The sequence below is a fragment of the Thunnus thynnus genome, chromosome 10 (genome assembly GCF_963924715.1).
Source record: "Thunnus thynnus chromosome 10, fThuThy2.1, whole genome shotgun sequence".
NCBI lineage: Eukaryota > Metazoa > Chordata > Actinopteri > Scombriformes > Scombridae > Thunnus > Thunnus thynnus.
In genome coordinates this window covers 14,081,742-14,103,861 of record NC_089526.1, presented here as the reverse complement: position 1 = coordinate 14,103,861, position 22,120 = coordinate 14,081,742, and the positions used below count along the sequence as shown (strand labels likewise).

General features: G+C 37.6%; 2 protein-coding genes across 5 annotated transcripts; one reads left to right on the top strand and one right to left on the bottom strand.

Annotated features, from left to right (window-relative positions):
* Positions 1–1,532: 1,532 nt before the first annotated feature.
* si:dkey-260g12.1 (tumor necrosis factor receptor superfamily member 5) lies at positions 1,533–6,626 on the top strand. Of its 4 annotated transcripts, XM_067601192.1 has the most exons (11): positions 1,533–1,676; positions 1,870–1,938; positions 2,141–2,198; positions 2,534–2,644; positions 2,843–2,986; positions 4,098–4,200; positions 4,976–5,028; positions 5,143–5,262; positions 5,516–5,538; positions 5,651–5,756; positions 5,952–6,626. In XM_067601192.1, the coding sequence occupies exons 2-11, from the start codon at positions 1,870–1,872 to the stop codon at positions 6,221–6,223; spliced, it is 1,059 nt and encodes a 352-aa protein (XP_067457293.1). In that variant the 5' UTR covers positions 1,533–1,676; the 3' UTR covers positions 6,224–6,626. The 4 variants fall into 4 exon arrangements, with proteins under 4 accessions (XP_067457293.1, XP_067457291.1, XP_067457290.1 ...); XM_067601190.1 differs by having other exon boundaries at positions 1,540–1,938; positions 4,101–4,200; XM_067601189.1 differs by having other exon boundaries at positions 1,544–1,938.
* Positions 6,627–6,644: 18 nt separating this feature from the next.
* On the bottom strand, positions 6,645–20,296 carry cd27 (CD27 molecule). The gene is made up of 7 exons (XM_067601194.1): positions 18,234–20,296; positions 17,630–17,771; positions 17,428–17,553; positions 15,003–15,152; positions 12,171–12,224; positions 7,387–7,491; positions 6,645–7,205 (listed from the first exon to the last, which is right to left on the bottom strand). Exons 2-7 carry the CDS (start codon positions 17,769–17,771, stop codon positions 7,090–7,092), a joined length of 693 nt encoding a protein of 230 aa, XP_067457295.1. The 5' UTR covers positions 18,234–20,296; the 3' UTR covers positions 6,645–7,089.
* Positions 20,297–22,120: the final 1,824 nt, after the last annotated feature.

Sequence of the window (22,120 nt, the reverse complement as noted above, 5' to 3'; positions counted from 1 at the left end):
TTGCTTCCTATGTGTCATCACAGAAGAGAAAGCCTTGCCTCAAAATATTTTGATCATATTTTGTGGCACACAACAATTTTGATGATTTCAATCCAGTGTATTACTGTAATTAAGTACTTCAGACATGTGACTATGCAGCTTTAAACACTAAGGCAAAGTAAGTTTGGCTAAAAAGCTTCACTGCAGTGATACAGTATGTAACGTGTCAAGAGAGACGGAAAGAATAAAAGATACAACTGAGAAACAAGATTATGTGTGATTATTTGTGAAACATGTGAATCACAATTAAAGACTCGTGAGACGTGAAAGGGTTCGTGGCATCTAAAAGTTTTATTTACGCAATTCAGCAGCAGCATCTCGGAAACTCTGGAAACAGTGTCTCACATTCTCCTGATGACAACAGTTTTCAATGGGACTATTTTCCATCAAAGCAATAATCCCCATGAAGAACTGTTGACAGTGAGGTCTGTGTAATATATGGACACATTTTTGTGAAAAAAGATGTTCCTGCTAAATTTAAGTTTTATCCTTTAAATTCTGTGAACAAAACAAATAGAAATCTTCATTGTTTTGAGGTGGCAGTAAAAATCTCACTAAGAGATATCTCAATATGCCAGTGTGAATGTTTTAATTGAGATATTTTGCTGTTGATATCATTTATTTGTCTCTTGTTGCCTATTAAGCATTTATAAGCAGTATATAACCATTTAATAAATGGTTTATAACATACTGTAATGCATTTGTCAACAGCTGTAACTCTTCCTGTGGGCATTAATAAATGTTTTCTGGTATGTAAAGTAATAATGAATGCCAACATAGTAAAACACAGTTGTAATAATACAATATTCATCTTCCTCTACGTTAAACACATCCTCATATCTGCTTTTAACTACAGTATAGTGTGTTAGTAAAGTGTTAGCCATTGTTTTATTTTTATTCTTGGTGGTAATGTTGAACTTTATCACCTAACTGCCACTTGTCACACTTATATGCATATTACTGTCACGATGACAAAACTGAGCTCGCTCTCAGTGAGTTTCCACTGTACGAATAAAGGTTTCAATCTATCAATCTATCAATAAAACAATCAATCAATCTCAAAACATAGGCAAATAATATACAAACTGTCTGCATTGCTAGATATCATAAGTGAGAAAATGTTTGTTTTTTTGTAATTTGAGTGAACTGGCCCTTTAAATCACTTTCAGATTCCCCTAGAATATGTGAAGGCCATTATAACAATGTGTTACAAACTGAATTTAATCTACACAAATATGATTAAAAATATACTTTTGCTTCAGAAATCGCATCATAACCGTCACCATCATGTTTTTGATACAAGGACATTTCTTTTATTCGTCAGAATCTTACAGTTTACATGGAAAGAGACAAAGCTTTGATGCATAAACGTTAGTCAGAGTGCCAGCCAGCCTGTGTGAGAGCTACACGAGTAAACAAGACAGCAGCAGCAGCAGCAGCAGCAGCAGCAGCAGCAGCAGCAGCGTATAGAGATCAGTGGGCGGAGGAGACAGGAAGATGTAACAGGTAGGGAAACAGTGACACAGAGGATGGGTAGAGTGAGTGAGAAGACAGAGAGAAGAAGAGAGCGAGAGGCACACCTTGAAGGAAGTTAACAAAATAACGGAGAGAGAACAAAAGGAGCATCATATCTGAAGGTAAAAATTTGTATGTTTTGTTAAATTTCCATTATCTTTTAATATCACACCTTATTTACTGATATGTGAATAACCAGATGGTGCATTGAACTTTTAAAAACGCACCCTTCATCTCAAGATGGTGTTTGTACTGTACCGGACCACTTCAAATCTGTCAACCATGTTAACATTTTCTCACTTTTTTCTCCGTAAGATGGGACTTGTGCAATACTGTGTAACTCTCCTGATGTTATCTGCACAATTGGTGTTCACCGTGCCGCTGGTAACAATTTCCTTCCTGCTCAGTTTATCTCCCTGAATTTTTGTACATAATTTACTCAAAAAAAACTTGTGTTGTTTGCTTTTCAAGTGTTAGAAAAAGCTCAAACTTTCAAATATATAAACATGACCTGTGTGATAAGTTACTTAGGACTTTACTGGAGTATTATAGTGGTTCATATCTAATTGTATTAATGTGTTAACAGACAGAAAAGACAAAGTTTTGTCCAATGGGTGGCAGACAGTGTATAAGGTGCCCTGCAGGTAAGAAAAGTGTTTTCTATTTCTATATGTCTCTGTATTTATTATTTCTGTCTGTTCCTCATTTAGTTTTGACTCACCGTTTTTAAATGAATGAATCAGCAGTGATTAATAATTGGAAATTACTATGAAACTGCTAGACATACTGTAACTGTCTTTCTGTCTCTGTATCTGTTTTTTTGCACGTCTCCTTGTCTATCTTGATGAAAAGAGACGCATACTGCATACTGAGCTTGTACCTTTTGACCACATCCTTCATTAATATGCACCCCTGTGCGGGCAGTTTCTCTGCTCTCCTCATCCGGTTTGCCGTCATTTGTTTCTTTCTGTTCTGTCAGGTGAGTATCAGAAATCATGTACAAAGTGTGAACCGTGTTCTACTGGATGGTACACATCTACCATGAACTGTGAAGACAGCTGCCACCCCTGCTTCAAAGACTGCAGACCAGGTAAGGTAGAAGGAGTCATTTCTGCCTAGCTGATGATTAAATCTGTCCCTGTCAGGACTGTGATGATACCAATGATCTTTGGGTTTCTATAAGAAATCTATTGATAGTGACACTAATCTTATTCTCTTTGCACTTCTTCAAATGACCTTTTGCTGGGATTAAAATTCATGAAATCATCTTTATTTTTCTCTGTCTCAGATTACCATTTGAAGGTGATTAAGAACTGCACAGGCACGTCTGATCTCCAGTGCGTCTGTGAGGATGGCTTTGAATGCGCTGAAAATGTCACGCTCTCAGCCAACTGCAAGTACTGTGTCAAGATCACAGTCAAAACCACAACTGGTAAATACTGAGCAGTGCAGATCTTCAACTCTGTCATATTACAGTGAACAGGCCTCAACCACCAGGTGGCCTCATGATAAAGACATTCAGGAGGTTTTCACTGACTGTTAGAAGAACACAGACAGTAATGATCAGTTGTTCACAGGTGTGGCAGTCATAAAGGATGTTTAGAGAAGATCTGTGTACTTTACTGTTAGTGGTGCTGAAATGTCAGTGAAGCAATCACTGGTGAAAAAAATACATTAGTTAAAAGTAGTAATACCACTATTTGCAAGCACCCCAGTATTAGTAATAGTCCTGCTTTAAAAAGGACCAATGTGTAGAATTTAGTGGCATCTAGTGGAACAGACTTGGCAGAAATGTAATATGATATTCATGAGTAGGTTTTAATTAGTGTATAATCCCATGAACATAAGAATCCGTGGCCTTTTGCATTTTTCAGCCACCGTAGGTTCTCCTACACACCTTGATGGTGGTGGTGGTGAGGTGGGGGTAATATTGTTGTGCAATCTCACCTCACCTCTAGATGCCACTAAATCTTACACAGTCGTCCTTTAAGTCCTACTAATGGAAATGCAAGTGAATATCAGCAAATAATAGTTGTAAAACAGTAGATCATGCTTTCAGTTCAGTTGAACGATTACATGACAAAACTTTTAAAGTCTTTCAAAAAACACTGTAATCAATAATTTATAAACATTTGGAGGCATCTGGATATTTAATTTCTACCTGACTGCAGTGATATTTTATGAGCTTATCTTATCTTATTTTAAAAGCAAAATTTCCATCTCAAAAGTAACCAGTAACTCCAGCTGTCAGCTAAATGCAAAGGAATAACAGTAAAAGAAAAACTTCCAATGAAATGTAGTGGTCAATAAGTTCAAAGTATCCCAAACTGCAAATCCTCAAGTGCTAGTACCTCAGAACTGAGGATGAGGGCAAGGAACGTGGAGGCATGACCTATCAGCATGAGGAAGCCTCTGCCTCAACAGATATGTGCGATGTGTTTGTTTCAATCTTTCTGATGAATAAAGGTTTAGTAGAACAGGATATCATTTAGGCTTCTACTGCTGCCAAAAAATGCCAAACTTGCTTCATATTTGTCCTCCAGTAGCAGCCGTAATCCTGGTCGAAGATAAACAGACACCTTCCTCAGCTTCCTCAGCTTCCTCAGGGCATAGCAGCACTTCCGCCGGACCCTGCTTATTTCCCAAGTGAGTCATGGATTTCCCCAGATAAGTGGTGCAAGAAGTACTCAGATCCTTAACTTAAGTATAAGTAGCAATACCACAATGTAAAATTACTCCATTACAAGTAAAATTCCTGCATTTCAGATCAAGTAAAGGTACAAAAGTATTATCAGCTAAACTTAGTATTAGAAATAAAAGTACCTGTTTTGCAAGTTTGAAGTTCTGACACAAAAATGTTGATTCATTTTTCAGACTTTTCTCTAAACTTTTCTTTTTTGAGAAGTATTAGTTCGTCTTTGGGCCTCAAACAACTATTTATTTGGTGGAACTGCCAACTCAAACATCTGTAACCTGACAAGTAGCCACAACCACACACAGGGATTACCGAGAAGTTTGGGAACTACTGTCTAATCTTTAACACTTTTTTTGTATTTTATAAGCTTATTATATGTTATTTCATGTCAAATTTTAATTCTACAGCTGTCAAATAAATGTAGTGGAGTAGAGTAGAAGTACAAAGTAGAATAAAATGGAAATGCTCAAGTAAAGTACAAGTACTTCAAAATTGTACTTAACTACAGTACTTGAGTAAATGTACTTAGTTACATTCCACCACTTCCCCAGATACAGAAAATAACAAATACCTCACAAACTGTTTCAAAACTGTGGACTGGCATGACTGTTATGAATGTCATTACATTGATATTGTTTAGCATTTGTTACATAAAAATTACAGATACCGCAGACTTCCTTTGTTCACAGGGTCACATACTTAACATTTCACCCTTATCTCATGCAGATGCAGCCCTCAGCATGTCACATTGCCAAGAAACGGCACACGCAGAGGTGAGAGTATGTGAAAAAAAAATCATGGGCGTGTACTGTATGTGAGCGAGAGACAAAGACAAAAGGGGCACAATGCAGCATGTTTGACTGATGTTTTTTTTGTTTTGTTTTTGGAAACAGAACAGAGTTACAGCAGTCTGCGGGCAGCCATCTTGTGTCCACTGGTTGCTATGGGATGCGTTGCCTTTGTGATCCTGATCTGTTTCCGTCGTACCGGGGATGAAACATACTTCAAGCATGGTGAGATGGTTTTTACATCCAGGAGGTTCAGTTTATGGTCTGTCACTTTGACTGATAAGACGCTGAACTTGGGGAATCAAATCACTTCTGGGAAAGAAACAATTCACCTAAGAAGTTTAGAAATGATAAAACTGTGAACAGAGATCTGTAAAAATGGTCTAGCCCATCAGTCGCTATGCAAATCACACACATGATGATTCATTGTGTACAAGTTTACTTTCTGTTATTAATTTATTTATCTGCCGTTTTCCAGGTATCGCAAAGCTGTGCAACAGGGTAAGTAAAGATAATTTCAAGGCTTCTAATGCTCATTCTATCATGAAATTCATATATAAGGCATCATTTCTCTCTTGTTTGCCTCAAACTGATGGGTGTTTTTTCTCTTTAGGGGGGTAAAAATGCTTCTTACAAGTCGAAGGAGTCAACTCATCAGTTCCCCAGAGACTCATTCAGTGCAAAGCAGCAGCCATCGTCCCTTTCAGCAGCCAATCTAGGTACTGATGAGCAAGATGAAGAGTTTCATGTGTAAAACTTGACTCACTTTGTGGGATTGTGAAGAAAATAGGAAGTGTAAAAGATGAAGCTATGTTATGAGTTGTCCCATGCTGTATAATATATAGTGATGCACTTCTTCAGGTTAATTAAAAGAGTCCTTTATGTGCACTCTTTGCTTGTTAATGTCTCTGTAGGTCCAGTTCATGTCCACAACCCGGGGACGGTCATCTTCAGCTTGCTCAGTCAGTTTACAGGCCAAGTTGGCCCGACAATTGAGGCGGGTAAGACAGCTGAGAGAGTGAGCAATGAAGAAGAAGATGACAGAGCCTGTCCTGTTTATCATCCCACATCCTCACCTGGCATTCACCTCTCTGAGGAGGAGAGAAGTGGAGATGTTGACAGCTTTATCTTTCCCTCCCAGGAGCAGGGGAAGGACTGTCACGTGTCCAAAGAGGAGGCGCTATGATACATCGTTAAAAAATCCCAGAGGAATTTTGATGATGTCATGTCTGCTGGCCTGCAGCCTGTTTCTAAGCACATTCTTTTCAAGGAAGGAACTGTAAAACTGAAACAACAGAATGAGTTTGGAGCAGATTCATCTTTCCCTGGAAAACTATGAGGGGATCTCAGCTCTCTGCAGTAACATTTTTATCTACGTGCTGTTGAAAGCAAACTCTGAACTTAAATTGAAGCACAGCTGGGAGCTCCTTTGTAAGTTATTTTTTTAAATCTTGTGTAAATACTCTTTGATAAGCTCTGCCAGCCCTTTTTTTACCAGCATGAGATGTGGCTGTTTAATGGTATACCTAAATATTAGGCATTTTGTTTGTATCAAAATTTTATTTTGAATTAAAAAAAACAAGTATAAATCTTTGTAAGTTATTGTAAAAATTCCATTTCCTATAAAACATCCACATGTGACGTGTATTATCTGACTGCACAATGTATATATACACATATAAATGTAAAGATCTGAAATATCTTTAACTTTTGTGTACCATAGTACATACCACCATTTAACAACATACTGCACAATTTCTAACTCATGCACTCTTCAGTTTCTTTCCTTATCTCTGTGTTTTTATACACTTTTACTATCTTAACATCATAGATATGAAAAGTTCATGTTTCATCTCAGGAAACAGCGACAGTCGTGAAACATACAGTATGTTTTCTTCTTTCATCAGCGTGGAGCGGAGTGACGCTTGGCACCATTTGACATAAATGTCCAAAGCAACAAAATGTTGTGAATCTGCTATATGTCACTAAATGTCCACCTGCCATCTTATTGTTCATCCAAGTTCAGATTCAACACCCTAAACAGTCTTTAACTCAAACTTCGATTGGTTGTTCACATTTCCCACACATTTCCTGGACTGGTTTGGATACTCCCTCGTCGTCTGTGGCATTCCCTGGTAGCGCAGTAGGTTTTTCAGTCAAAATGTATCCTGGCAACAAGAGAGGGGGGAGAGGTATTTGCAGGAATTAGATTAAAACATCTGGTAACAATCAAAGTGTTAAAGTGCAAACAGTATTTAAGCACAGAGTATTTAAGCTCAGTGTACTTCCTGTATTTATATAGTGGTGCAAGTTTATCAGCTACATTCTCTTGTGTAATAATCAACTGACCTCGCTTAGATCTGATCCAGCACAGAATGGGCTTGAGCTTTGATATGACAATGAGGACAAGTCCTACACACAGGAGGGCAATTATCACCAGGTACCACATCGTATCTGTGAGAATGTATGAAAAAGACATGTTAGGAAAATTTAGATTAACATCCACAGGAAGAGAAGTTCAATCATTCCGTTTTTTTTAATTGATATTTATGTCCAATAATTTGTCACAGCAGGAAAGTTAACCCAACTATACATCTACACAGCTAAATAAATGATACAAACAATATTGATAATTATAATATTAATAAGCAAACTAATAAATTGCTGTAAAAATACAGCCAAATTCTAACAATAAAGTACTGCTCTTTTGTAATACAGTAAAATACTGTGAATTTTGATGCTCTTTGGAACCAAAGCCAAGAACAGACATTAACAGTAGGCTACTGTAAGATTTGACAGTGGGGCTGTAGTTCTGTAGTAACTGGGCTCAGGTGTGGCCAGTGGGCTCCATTATGGATTTTGTGTGTCAATCAGAATATGTTTGAGGCCTTTAAGATACAAACAATGCACAAAACTAGCAAATATTTTGATCTGATACATTGCAAGAATATACAGCAATTGGGTTCATGCATGTTTAGCTCCATAGCGCCCCCTAATGCGTGGCAGGCTGTAGTCAGGATAATGTTGCTCTGATATTCACAAAATCTGGTACACACGTTGCTCTCATCATTTTGGACATATTTCACAATGGCTTTCACTATCTCCAGCCAACTGGAAGTTGGCCATTTTTAATTTTTTTGGTGTTATTCCTGTATTTTATGTGAGCTTTTTTTAACTCCTTCTGGAGGGTTTATTGGATTCATTTGAAATTTGGTTGGTATAACCCTCAGACTAACGTGACACTAAATTGTGAAGGAATAGTCAATATCTTGAACGATGATGTCATAGATCATGTGACAACATGCCATTTTTGGCACTTTTTGAAACTCCTCCTAGAGAATTCAACAAGTCCACCTCTAATTTGGTCAGCAAAATCTCAAGACCTTCACGATGCAACACTGCAAAGCTTTTTAGTTTTTGTGGAACGCTGTTGCTGTGATGCGTAAAATTTGCATGTTTCGCTATAAAAGAGGAAGCTGTTGTAACTTGACTTTCCACTGTCCAGTCTGCCCAAAATTTCACATGCTAGGTAAGAGTCCAGGCCTGAAGACATCAACACGCCCATATTGAGTCATAGTCGTAGCGCCACCTACTGACAACAGGAAGTCATCCTTATGCGACAAACATCATCCGATTTACATGAAATTTACATGGTGTTGGCTACACATAATATACAACAATATGACATATGTGTTCTCTAGTGCCACATAATGGACAGAGGAAGTGATAGTTATCTCCTACATGCAAAGTCCAATATTCATGAAAATACATATACACGTCAGGTGACCTCAACTAAATCTATTGCTGCATTAAAGACCCACTTGTGTAGCGCCACCTACTGACAACAGGAAGTCAGCCTAATGTGACAAACATCATCCAATTTACATGAAATTTACATGCTGTGGTATACACTTGATATACAGCAACATGACTTATGTGTTCTCTAACGCCACATAGTGGACACAGGAAGTGATAGTTATCTCCTACATGCGATGTCCAATATTCATGGAAATGTATATCCATGTCAGTTGCCTTCTGGTAAATGTATAACTGCATTAATATTTCACTTATGTAGTATTGCCTACAGACAACAGGGAGTGAAGCCTAAATGACACATAGTTCATCAAATGTATACCTAATATCCAGTATGTCATCTCCATCGCCACATACTGCACATAGTTTGTTTTTTTTACCAACTCACACAGTGTCTGATAATCCTGAAAATTCAGAGCCGTGTCAGCCGACCTCCAGTAGCAAGTCTAGTTTCAGATTTTATTTGGATGCTTTCTCTTGAACTACATATCAGTGAATGTGAACATTAGACCGGCCTGATCTATATCTACACCTTGTTTATCCCACTTGCATTTCATAATAATAATAGCCTTTTATCTAAAGCGCATAACAATTGAAGTTGATTCAAATATGTAACAAGTTGGTTAAGATATGTTTGCTGCTGAGCCCTAAAAGACAGAGGGGACACATTGGTTATCTTAGCTCGACCCAAGTGTGTTTCTAAGCTGCAGCTATAGGTTGCTGCAAAGATATTGTAGTTTGTAGCTGCACTAAAACTTGGGACATACTAGGTAATTTCCAGGCAACATTGCTTCCTCAAACAAGTGTTACATGTAGTTTTCAGGGATTTTGTTGTGATTAACCCTGAAAGGGGAACAAAAGCCAGGCGGGGAAAGTAATGCCTAAAAAGACAAAGAGGCTCTCAGTGATCCTCATCTGCACTCTTCTGAAGAACATGACATCTCCTTATAAAGGTCAATTAGGTGCCCTTCTTGTGTAAAATGTTTCTCTCCGCCATTCAATTGATTCATTTCTCTTTATTTCTCTTTATTCGTGGTTCTTTCTTACTCACTGACCTATGAGCCTGGAAGCCTGGATGCCGACCTTCTGCCAATTATAACAGAGGACATTTGAAGGTATTACAAACTGTGCATCCTTCAATCTGTTTAATTGTGCTTTTATATTTTTTAACAGTAGTTGCTGTTTAGACTCATGGCAAAGTTTTGCCAGCAGCTCAGGATATTTTAATTAATACATTTGAAAGCCTTTTAATAAATGTTCAGTTCCCTAAAGCTTTCACTTGTCTCATCTTCTTTTGTGCCAGATGTTAAGGTTTGTGTGTTTTTAAATGTAAAACTGAGCTGATTACTTTAACTGGACATTACTGGACCATTAAGATTAAAGACACATTGTTATTTACAGTATATGTCTGCAATTTATAGTTTGTTTTTATTAATATGAATAAGAAGAAAACTTTTCAGTTGTTTACTGTAACATTTACTTTACGAAACTGTTACTGTACTTTACAATAACAACACTGTAAAAATACAGTATATTATTGCAGGCATAGCTACTTTATCAAACTGTGAAGCTCATATTTTACAGCAGAATACTGCAATAATTTTTACATCAATTTACTGTTAAAGTAAATTACAGCAATGACACTGTACGGCTGCCAGTAGTTTACTGTACTTTTACGGGGATGAAAGTAGGTTTAGCTGCATACATTCAAAGAGTAAATACAATAAAATGAATAAAAAATAATAATTTTTTAAAAAGAAATTAATCAGAAATATGAGACGTTATCTTCATATATTGACGGCAGGCTTTATCTGTTGACGTTTACTGTGTGTGATGGCTGTGATGTGAGATCAGTTCATAGACATCGTCTTTTGTTGATGTGGTCCAAGAATGGGCTCTATGTTTTCAGGACCAGGTCTTGGTGTCCCGAGAGTCTGACTATGACTCATTCATAACCTGCCAGTGCTCAAATGATGAGGGTGTGATTAATTTCCATTGTCCCGCAATAACTCTGCTTCATAGCCAATTGGCACCACAGTTTACTGAAACCAGGGATAATACCTGACATACACAAGGCTGGGCTCTTGGCCAGGGAGACATTGAACAGATCATTTATAAAAGATATTATTTCCACCCACTGATCCTTAACCATGTCACGCTCATTTAACATGTGTACTTTGTTCCAACTTCTTGATGACAACGCCTCTATGATTCATCATGTCCAGAAAATCATCCATTAACAAAGTCTACCTGGTCTGGATGTATTATTGTGGGAGGTATGTTGTCCAGTTTGTTTGGCAGTACTTTTTATCTTGCCATCTACATTTCCCTATAATATGGGTCTATAGCTGCCACATTGCTGGAGATCTTTCCATTTTTTGTGGATTACTGTAATTTAACTTTTCCACATATAGTATATCACTGACGTTTTTGAAGTAAGCTGAGTATATTTCTAGAGTTCAATCATTTCCTTGTTTTTGGCTGGACAAGCCCTATAACCGTGGTTGTGATTGAATGACTGTGTAAGTGAGTGAGTGAGTGAGTGAGTGAGTGAGTGAGTGAGTGAGTGAAGGAGTTAGTAAGTGAGTGCGTGAGAGCTCTTTCAAAATGAATTGGCGTGAGATGATGGAAGCTGAGGACAGCAGCGTGACGCAGAGTGACTGTGTTTCTTGCTCTGAACTCTGACGCTCTCAGCTCCGGTGATAAATGCAGTGAAGTCAGCTAAACTAATACCAGGACGTACACTTCTTTTTTATTTCTCTGACGTTTTCACATCACAAACGATGAATAACAACATTAAAACACGAGTCTTGCCAGTAAAACATGCGACTCGTGGGCTGTTATATCAGTTTAGTGTGCAGCAGCTGCTCTGCAGGCGGGCTTGACTTTACTATAACTGCAATAACCAAGAGGCAGAAAAAAGGCATATAGAGGCGTCTTAAACCACCTCAAATAACAATCACAGCGATAAAAAATAAAAGAGTAGAAGGAGTTAACAGATAATTAGATTCTTTATAATTAGAATTGAAATACGTTGTTTTTCAAATCAAACATCCCAAGATATGAGTAGAAAGTACTGTTCTTTAAACTGCATGCATAACCTTTTTTTGACTCAAACGTAGCTTAACCATGTCATGTGATCTGCTACTTCAGTACACTTTAACAACAAATATTACTGGGACCACTACAGAAACCTGCAGATGAACATTTAATATCCAGGAACTCACAGAATAGACATTATCACTGACTATACCTGTAACACATTGGCCATACATGGTACAACTGTATACTAGGTTTTGTGCCTAGTCTTGTTACTTTACCTTTCACTGGTGCAGGAGATGGTGCGAATATGGTGGAGGCAGAAGGTTTGAAGGCTAAAAAGAAGACATTAAAAAAAAATTATAGTTCAATGGAAATATAAAACTGTTCATGGTTCAAAATAGTCAATGAGCTCACTCTGCTGTGCCTTATTTTTAACACTCTCATCATAATTTATAACCACATAATATGATTTATAATTAGCTCATGTCACCTTGTGCCAGTGTGACTTTACTCTATGGGTACTGCAGAGTAAACAAAGGCTACTGAGGTCACAACAAAGTTTATCAACATTTTTTATCAGCTGATAGGTTTGTTGTCGTTTTGTTTTATGTCAGCGCTGAAATATTTCAGCTGAACCTTTCCTGAATGTATGCTGCTATGATTACAGCACTATGTAGTGCTACAACGTGTTGCCATGGTTACAGTTCTATGCCAAGTTGCCATGGTTACAGTTCTAGTGAAAACTTTTTCTGTGATTCTGGGCCCCCTAAAGAAACAAGGACCCACTTTTTTATGGAGCTGATGGAGTGGAAAAGATGAAGCAGATGGAACATATATTACTGTACAAAATATTATTTGTGTGAAAATGTTTTTCAGTCTGTCTTCTATTTGAATCTATTGTCTTTTAAAGTATCCAGTGCATAATCAGCTTGTGAGAGCAATTCTATGACCTCTTAAGAATTTCTTTATATTACATTTCTGAAGAGAAAATAAGGATTTTTGTCAGTTTTGAGGTGCCTGTGTGCATGTGCAAGGCCGAGCTCTGTTTTCATTCATACTAAATTGTCTTGTGCATACACACGTGAATAATATCGTTCACACAACATTTTATTTTGTTCCCCGCAGATAACATCTGTTAAAAAATTCAGAGGCTCCATATCTAAAAAAAAAGGAAATGTATGTGGTTTCAATAGGTCCATGGTCATTTTCACCCTTCAAGCAGTAACTTGAGTGATAAGCAGGATAAGGTTTGTGTCATGTGTGTATGCTAGCTGCATACTATCTCCCATTTAATGCACAGCGCTTAAAAGCTGTAATGATTTAAAGGTTGAGTTTCTGACCTCAAGTAGTGCAATGGATCAGTTTCATAAGAGTTTCTCCTCGTTTTGTTTGTCTCATGCACACACGCGAGGATGCACATGCAAGCATGATGCACAGTCCTGTTAATGGTTTTACACTACTGCAGTGATCTACAGGTAGTGGTATTGAACCAAGAAATGCAGCAGTACGCCAGCAAAGGCAAGGAAGAAGAAGACGTTAGAAGCTAGAAGCTAATGAAAGAATGTAAAAAATGCGGGTTTTAAAATTGACTTTGCAGAGGTTTAATGAGTTAGGAAATGCATTCTTTTGTTTGACCTCAAGGGTACACACAAAGCATTTTGTTTGTTAACAATAAAACTCCACAGGGCCCCCTTAAAGGTAGGTTCACAATTTTTCAAGTCTGTCCTTAAACAGTCAGGTACCCAAATGAACACTGACTCATGTTTTTCTTGCTGTAATCATTCCTCCTGTTCATTCTGGCCATTAAGAGATCCCTACATAATGAACTTTTATTGTTTAAGTAATGGAGGACAAAACCCACTGTCCTCCTGTGCAAAATTGTATCTAAAAGTTTATTTAAAGCTAATATGAAGCTTCAGTTGTCCAAAAGTCAATTGAATTGAATTGAATTCAATTCAATTCAATGAGGCTTTATTGGCATGACCATATTGAAGTACAGTATTGCCAAAGCACATTGTACAAAGTAGTACAAACAGGGAGAAGTACAGGTTTTAACATACAAACAATAAAACAATATGTTGACCTTATAGCTTAAAAACAACCATTTCAATATTTTGAAATGCGAATTACATAATTCGGTATCTTTCAAAGTTACAGTCTTTTTGGTGCCAAGTTCCCTCTTTTTGTTACACTGCAGCTGAACAGGAACAACACACAAAGTAACTGTGGAAGACAAAGGACAGAAGTCCCCACGCACAGCCAGTATTTTCAGTCACATGCTGGTCGGTCACAGGAACATATAAGGTAGTATTAGTATTAGTCATGTGACTCAGATGTATTTATCACACCTGTGAGTACTCATGCGATTGTGCTGAGCGAACCTGAAGAAGCTACAGGTGAAACGCGTTGTTTGCTCCCAATAAAGTCACAGTAAAGTCACCTCAGTGTGTGTGGTGGTTAATTTTGATTTCACCTAATTGTGGAAGACATTGACTTGACTCAGAAACCTGAGGCCTCATATTATCAACAGATAAACTTTTAAATACATTTTTCATCTCAACATGAGGACTGTGGTTTTTGTCACCCATCACTTACATTGTAAACGCCTTAGGAGAGTTGTTTGAAGACAGACTTGTGAAAATAAAATTGTGAACGTATCCTTCAAAGAAACACTGACTGATTGGGTTTTTGCTGATCTCTAGTGGTTACAGGTTTAGCCTATACACGGTGACATCACAGATAAGTGTGGTTATGTGTGAAAAAGACCGCACTTCTGACAACACCCAAAGGTGAAGTTGGTTGTGGTGCAACAGATGTTGAACCGGAACAGTTTACAGCAACTGTTTATAGTAATATAGTAATATTTATGGGAACCGTTCATCCTGGTGTTAAGTTACTCCACGTGTTACTCATGTGTTACCCACAATGTCCAAATATATTCTTATATTCATCTTTTATTTTCACTCATCTGTCTGAGGAATGAGTTCATGAGGAAAAAAAGAGTTTAAATTCATGTGCATTTGAACAGACTTGAAAAATGGTGTCCCTGATCAGACATTAGCAGATACAAATCTGCAATTTTGATTGGTTGAATGTGCTGAGTGTCTTACCTGTAGTGGATGGTGGGAGTGTGGGTTTGGAGGTGGTGGTTGGTACTGGAATACACTGTGTGCACTGTTTGTCTCTGCATTTGAAGCCTGCTTTACATCTGCACACAGCATTACGAGTGACACTACACTGTGACTCAGGCTCCATGTTTTCTATTAAAAAAAAAACAACAAAACACAATAATTAATTATTTATTAAAAATAAAGTATATTCATGTTCCTGATTATGTTTTTGTTTGTGACAAACACACACGTATGCACATAGATTTCCTTAAAACATGACTAGAATCAGAAAATGAGAAATGATTCAGAAATTGGGCATGGCTGGTAAGAGTCTGGTTTTAACTCATGAGACGGTTATATTATCACTACTGCTGCCATTTCTTAGGGACAGACACAGCTGTTATTTCTCAGTGAAAGCAGTATTTCACTTTGATGAAACATTTTCTTTCTTACAGACAGCTTTAACATGCATTCATCAACGTGAGTTCACAAATTAGCAAGCAGAGAACTACTTATATGAGCCTCACAGAGCCACAATCATCACAAGAGACCTAGTTTTCATAACAGCCCAAACATAGTTTATAAAACTGCAGCCATGACAATCATAAATAGATATAATTTTATGTCATCTTTTGTCATATTTCTGGGAAAACCTCCTATCTTAGCGGTTCAATTTCATACATGAACTGATCTGAGTGTCTTCATCAAAAAGTATTTGTTTATTATTACTACATTATTATCTGCAGTAAACTGTTGTCTTGACCATATCCTGCTGTTTCCTATAATGCTGACAACCAAATGTCTCCACAGGTGCCATTCAAGTATAAAATTTACAACATATTATTGGAAAATCCAATGTGGTGTTACATTAGTTTGCCATGTGGGTTGATATTCTTGAGGTCAGAGATTCAAGAGATCTTAAGAACTGAAAATGATTTAATATGATGACATATTAGTGTGAAAGGGGCAGGTGTCCACCTTTGCAACTTGCTACAATAACAGAAAACCTGCACATTCTTGCGTATCGTTAACACTTAATTAAGTATGAATGAATAAACTTTGAACTAATACTGCTGAAGTTCAAGAGCAATGTGGGGGTTTTTTGTGTGGGTTGAATCATTTCCACCAATATTATTTTCCACAGCCGTTGATTGTTTTGAAACCCCTGCATGTGTAGGATTTAAAGATCTTTTATTTTTTAAGCACCCCCTTCATCCTTTAAAGAGTTTAAAAAAAAAAAAAAAAGACAGCTATCAAAGAGTGTCTGGAGATATTTTCGTATTTAAAAGTTTTGTTTACAGCTGCTCTACAGCTGTAACATTGGATCATAATATGTTAGACCATATTCTCTTGATTACAAGATAATTCTGGTCCCAAGCATTGAAGTTAGACTCAGCTAAAACATACCTGCACTGCAGAATTCAGACTGAAAATTACATACTTTCTCTCACTTGTATGTTCTCTTTTATGTTTTCCATGGTGACATTTAAAATTCAACAAACAGTCTGTTTTTGCTCACCTGTACCAGGGCAAAGACCTGAGTAATAACATAGGACATGACATTTATGTCTGCTGCTCTTTCCGATGTTTACCACTTCTCTGTGTTTTTCTTTTTTTTCCACTTACATGACGATGGTCTACCTTTTGAACCTCCTCCTATCGTTACCACTGCTGGTGGGCTGTGCTGCTGATGCTATTACCATGAAAACACGACTATCTACGAATGAATCCCACCCCAGTGTCCCTGAGCTAGTTAACAGAGGGTTTCTTAGACCCCCTACCCCTCCTTCTATTCATCTCTCTCTGACTGTATCCCATCATGATACTCTGAACGGGAAATCCCCTCACATATGTGACATTAGCTGTCTACAGTCAAACGTGAAATCATGAACCTGCAAACAGAGTTGAGTAACAACTAAAAGTCTGTCTTTGTCAAAGTTTTATGTCGTAACTGGTCGAAGTCACTCCCACATCATGCTCAAAAGACAAAGTCACTGAGGTCACACACATCATACACGTGAATTACACAAAAAATTAACAAAGAACCAGAGTTTCACACAGGGGAAGGGAGAGGGGGGAGTTTGTTCTGATGATATCTGATGATTTGCATATCTGATAATAGACTAACAATCAACTGTGTATAATGATATGACTTTGAATGTTCATTTCTCTCATTATACATGCATCACGAGACAGCAAAGTGGCAAAGTAAAAAAGGAAGGTTCAAACTATTAATTAAATCACTCGTATTTGCAAGAATTCACCCTTAAAAAGCATCCTTGAATCCAGTATCTCAGTACTGTTGCTATCATCAGTCACACATGACACTGTTGTAGTTTGCATGATATGAACGTTCTCACACACTTCAGTTCTCACACATACTTAGTACTCTACCCCCCAAGACAAAAGCTGTGAGATTACTCACCTTTGTTGCAACTTCTACAAACATCGCAGTCCATCTGCACATTGTAGGAATCGGTGTAGCGGTCACCTGTGCAAGGTTTACACTCAGTCCCACACGTATCAGCTGGACGCCGCAACAGATGTTCTCCTGTAATATATTTACAGTTATAAGATGTTTGTATCAAAGCTACAAAATCTATCAAAACAGAAAGAAGTTACTGTACCTGGTGGACACTTGTCACAGCAGAGTTTTGGCTGGTCTACAGGCCAGGTATATTGTGAGTCACTGCACCGAATGGAAAGCACAGAGGGCAGGAAAGAGAAATCACACAGAAAAAGTAAAGCGATATAATAGAAGGGCTGCATCTGGGAGGAAAAAGATGAGGATGAAGAGGAAGAGGACGATGAAGAGGGGAGGAGCAGGAGGAGCAGGAGGGGGAGGAGAAGGAGGAGGAGGAAAACAGGTGAAATTGGTCAGTTTCACATTATGGTCACATTATATTTCCAATAGACAGACACTGAATGAAAAAATGTGCATCTTGTAAAAACTACAAGGCTGTACGGCACTTTATAGTATTCACACAAGTCATAACAGACACAGAACTCGGCAGGGAAGCGACACGATATCCTGAACCACACATATCAGATTTAAAAAGCATGTAACATACAATAGTACTGGTGAGTAAAATCAGCTTTGTGCTAAAACAAACACCCTAAAAACTTTACATCTCACTACGAGTGAGATTACAGGAACATTACTGTGTAAATCTACTAACTTCCAACATGACAGGAGACTTTTATCAAAGGTTTGACTGACAGTGGACTTACCGTGGATGAGAAGGTGAGACAAGATGTAACCTGGGACCCTCTGAGTGTAAGACTGAACAGGGGACCAGAAGTGTGTCAGGGGATTATTCATAAAATGTCAATGATGACTCATTATGAAACCCTAACATTTTACTGCAGTGTCTTTGAAACCTCTTTTGCCCTGTGCTCTCATCCTGTGTCTTCATTCGTTGCGACCCCCTGGCTCTGTGCATGGCGCTCTCAAGCATAAACATACCAGCCTCCACTTGTTTCCACAGGCGCCATCTCTCGTCTCATCAAAAATTGAACTTTTGTCTCTTAAAAAAAACATCTGATGTTTCCTCTCTCTCTCTCTCGGTCTCTCTCTCTCTCTCTCTCTCTCTGTCTCTCTCTGTCTCTCTCTCTAACCATCTCTCTTCCTTTGCCACCTTCTTAGATGACAAGGTCTCTTCAAGTAAAATATCATATACCACTCATTTAATGTCAAGCAAAACTGTTGTTCTTACAGAAAGCTGATGAGGCGATAAACATTCTCAGAAATTATTCTGATGAGAGGCTCCGCAACCTCATGACACATAGTAGTGAGAAATAAAAAGGCTTCTTTAAACAATACCAAATACAGTAGATAAGCCTAAAATCCCTCATAAATAGAAGTGACATAGTCAACTTATCATAAATCTACTAAGTAAATGATTTTTTGTATTTATTTTATAATAGTTGAGGGTTAGTTTAGTTTTATTTACTCCTAACTGCACTGTCCGCATTACATTGTGTGAAATACTTTCCACGTGTGGCAGCTGAGAGACAATTATCTGTCACGCTATCTAGATTACTGTGACTTAAATTGTACAGTTTGTGTCTAAACGCTGCTGGCCGTAAACAGAATAATGACTCTGGAAATTCCTTCTGTTGCTTTGTACTAAAATTTTTGTTTTAGCAGTTAATCAGTAATAAACAGCTGATTTGCATTTGTTTGCAGATCTTCCCCCAAACGCTTGAAATCCTATGGTTGTTATGGTCTTTTTTTTCTCCACTTAAGCATCACTCTTATTCAAAACTGAATTAAAAGCCCCAGGCGCACGAGGCATTCAGCTGTCATGTTGTAGTCTTGACACATTGGCCTCTGCTTGAGCTCAGTTTTCGCAGAAACTAGGCAGCAACACGTGACCTCTTGTCAACCGTGAAACGGGGCCAGTTGAGGAAGCAACATCTTGAGGGGGGCTGCCTCCGAGGTCCTGTGTGTGACTCGTAGCAAGCAGCAAGAGTGCATAGATGACTGTGTGAAAGAGATGACTGAGCACCAAAATCACTCTCAACTGACTTAGAGCAAACCTGACCATGCTTATCTTGAGGTTTCAGTATTAGGCTACTTGACAGTAAGGACTATTATGTTTGATTAGCACTTCACAGAAATCTTTCCCAGGAACATGTTGACATTTCTGTGGTGAAGTAAACAGATAAACAGAGGGCACTTTTTTCTTTTGGTTTTTCTTTTGGGCTTGAAAAACAAATTCTATATGTAGAGTCAGAGCCGTCCAGTTCTCACAGCTGGCCTCTCAGGTCATGTGTTGAACTTACCACTGTGGGTGTCTGCACGTGCATAATCTTGTGTTGAAGAGCTACATAAACTGTAGGCTATAACACTTTGTCTATGTGTGACACTGAAACAGAGAGAAAAAGATAGAGAGAGAGAGAGAGAGAGACAGAGGAAGCGATAGAATAAACCAAGACACTTTTTTTTGTTTGCTCACTGAAAAAGACGGATGTGGTTTTTCTGAGGAAACACTTGTCTTGCTCTGCTGAGTGAGCTCTTTCATGTACTGTACCAGCAGGATCACGTGAGGCTACACTCTGCTGGCCTGCTGTATGAAGCACCAGCCCACTCCAGCCTATTTTTAGTTTTAATTAAACCTCTATGGTACTTGCAATTATGTTGGTGCTTAAAACTTTCCTAAATTCAGTGGCTTCATTTTCTCTTTATAGGACTGTCACATACTTAAAACAAATTTTCTCTAGGAACCAAAACACTTTATTTCATTTTTAAAATATCCTTGATTTTGAAATTAAATGAGTTTTAATAATTATTTAAAATGTCTTATGTTAAAAACATGAGTTTTATGTGATTTATTCAGAAATTAAGGATTTCTTAAAAGAGTAATTTACAGACTTTTAAATTAGTAATGCATGAAGATATCTAATAAATGTAATCTATTAAATATTTTTCAGTGTCAGTGTTTGATTTCGTTTTATTAGAAAGTCTATTAACTTCTCTTTAATAGAAAACAAAGGGCTTTTGTGGTAATAATTAGTTTGATGTTCATAATATCAGGGTAAAGTTATTTAAGGTCGTCTTTATTTGTCCAACTCAGTTAAGTAATTTTAAGGCTGTTTCTCTTTGATAAAGATCCCCTTCAAATGCGCTTTCAATGTAAGTGATCAGTCATTTTGTGAAAAAATGCATTTAAAAGTTTATCTGAGCTTATATGAGGCTTCAGCAGTCTGAGTTAGTCATATCAAGTGGAAGTCTGACACATTTACAGTCTTTTTAGCATCAAATTCCCTCTTTGTGTTTCCTCAGACAGTGTTTCCCTGTTGAGCTGCAGTGGAAGTATAGTAACAAAAAGAGGGACTTTGGCACTAAAATGACTGTAAAGGTTGAAAGATATCTACTTGATTTGACTCATTTGGACGGCTGAAGCTTCATATTAGCTTCGGATAAACTTTTAAATACATTTTTACACAAAAGGAGGCTTGTGGATTTTGGCCCCTATCATTTACATTGGCTGACATGATAATTGTTTTAAGACAGACTTGAAAAATTGTCCTTTAAGGATAAATGACTGTCAGGAATGTTGGCATGTTTCTACAGAACATTTCACCCTGCTGTTCATATCCCTCCACTGACTCAGAGTTTCTGCCTGCATCAAAACCAAAACCCTGACATTCGCTTGCAATACAGCAACTAAAACAGCTCCTGATTCAGGTCTACAACTAGTACAACTACCAGAACAGGGTCCTAAGTCACTAGCGAGACTCTTCTCCTCTGTAGTTTCCAGTTGTGGAACAAGTTACTAGTTCGATCCGCAGAGTCCCTCTAAATCTTAAATAAAACACTAAAGACCCAGCTTGTTCATTAACATATCTGCACTTGATCCACTGAAGGAAAGAAACAAAAAGGAAAAATCTTCTTTTTTTTACTGTCTATTCTAGGACCTGACCAATACTGGGTTTTTTGGGCCGATACCAATATTAGAGAATAAAAAACTTCTGATGTCGATATATCAGCTGATAATCTTATATATACAGAATATATACATAAACACACATTTTTTGCAATGATCCCTCAAATGCAGTTATCAAACACTTGTGACAAAGCTATGTAATGGAGGCATAATATTTTACAGTTTAACAATAAACTTTATTCTATAAAATGACATAAGTGCACTGGAACAGTCAACTTTACTGGGAATTTAATAATAATAAATGACTATAAATACAAAAAACCCCACATAGAACAAAAAAAAAACAACATATGTACATATATATTAAACTTGAATTAAGAAAAAGGGTCAAATATACACAAAATATTGCCTATTAAACTTAATATATATATATTGGCACATAGCAGACAACATGTACGCTGATACTGATATATCTATGATAGGCTAATATCAATCGATAATATCGTCTGAGCAATATATCGGTCGGGCTCTATGCACTGCCTGTTGGCACCTGACTCAAACTTAACTTTATGGCACTTAATCGTGTTGCTGATCTGACTAGTCACTGTGTTGTATCAGCTCTCACATTCACGTCGCTTTAGATAAAAAACGTCTAAATGAAACTGTAAATTGTAAAATCTGCGGATGTGGGAACTGACTGTCTCTTATCCGCTTCATTAAGATAAT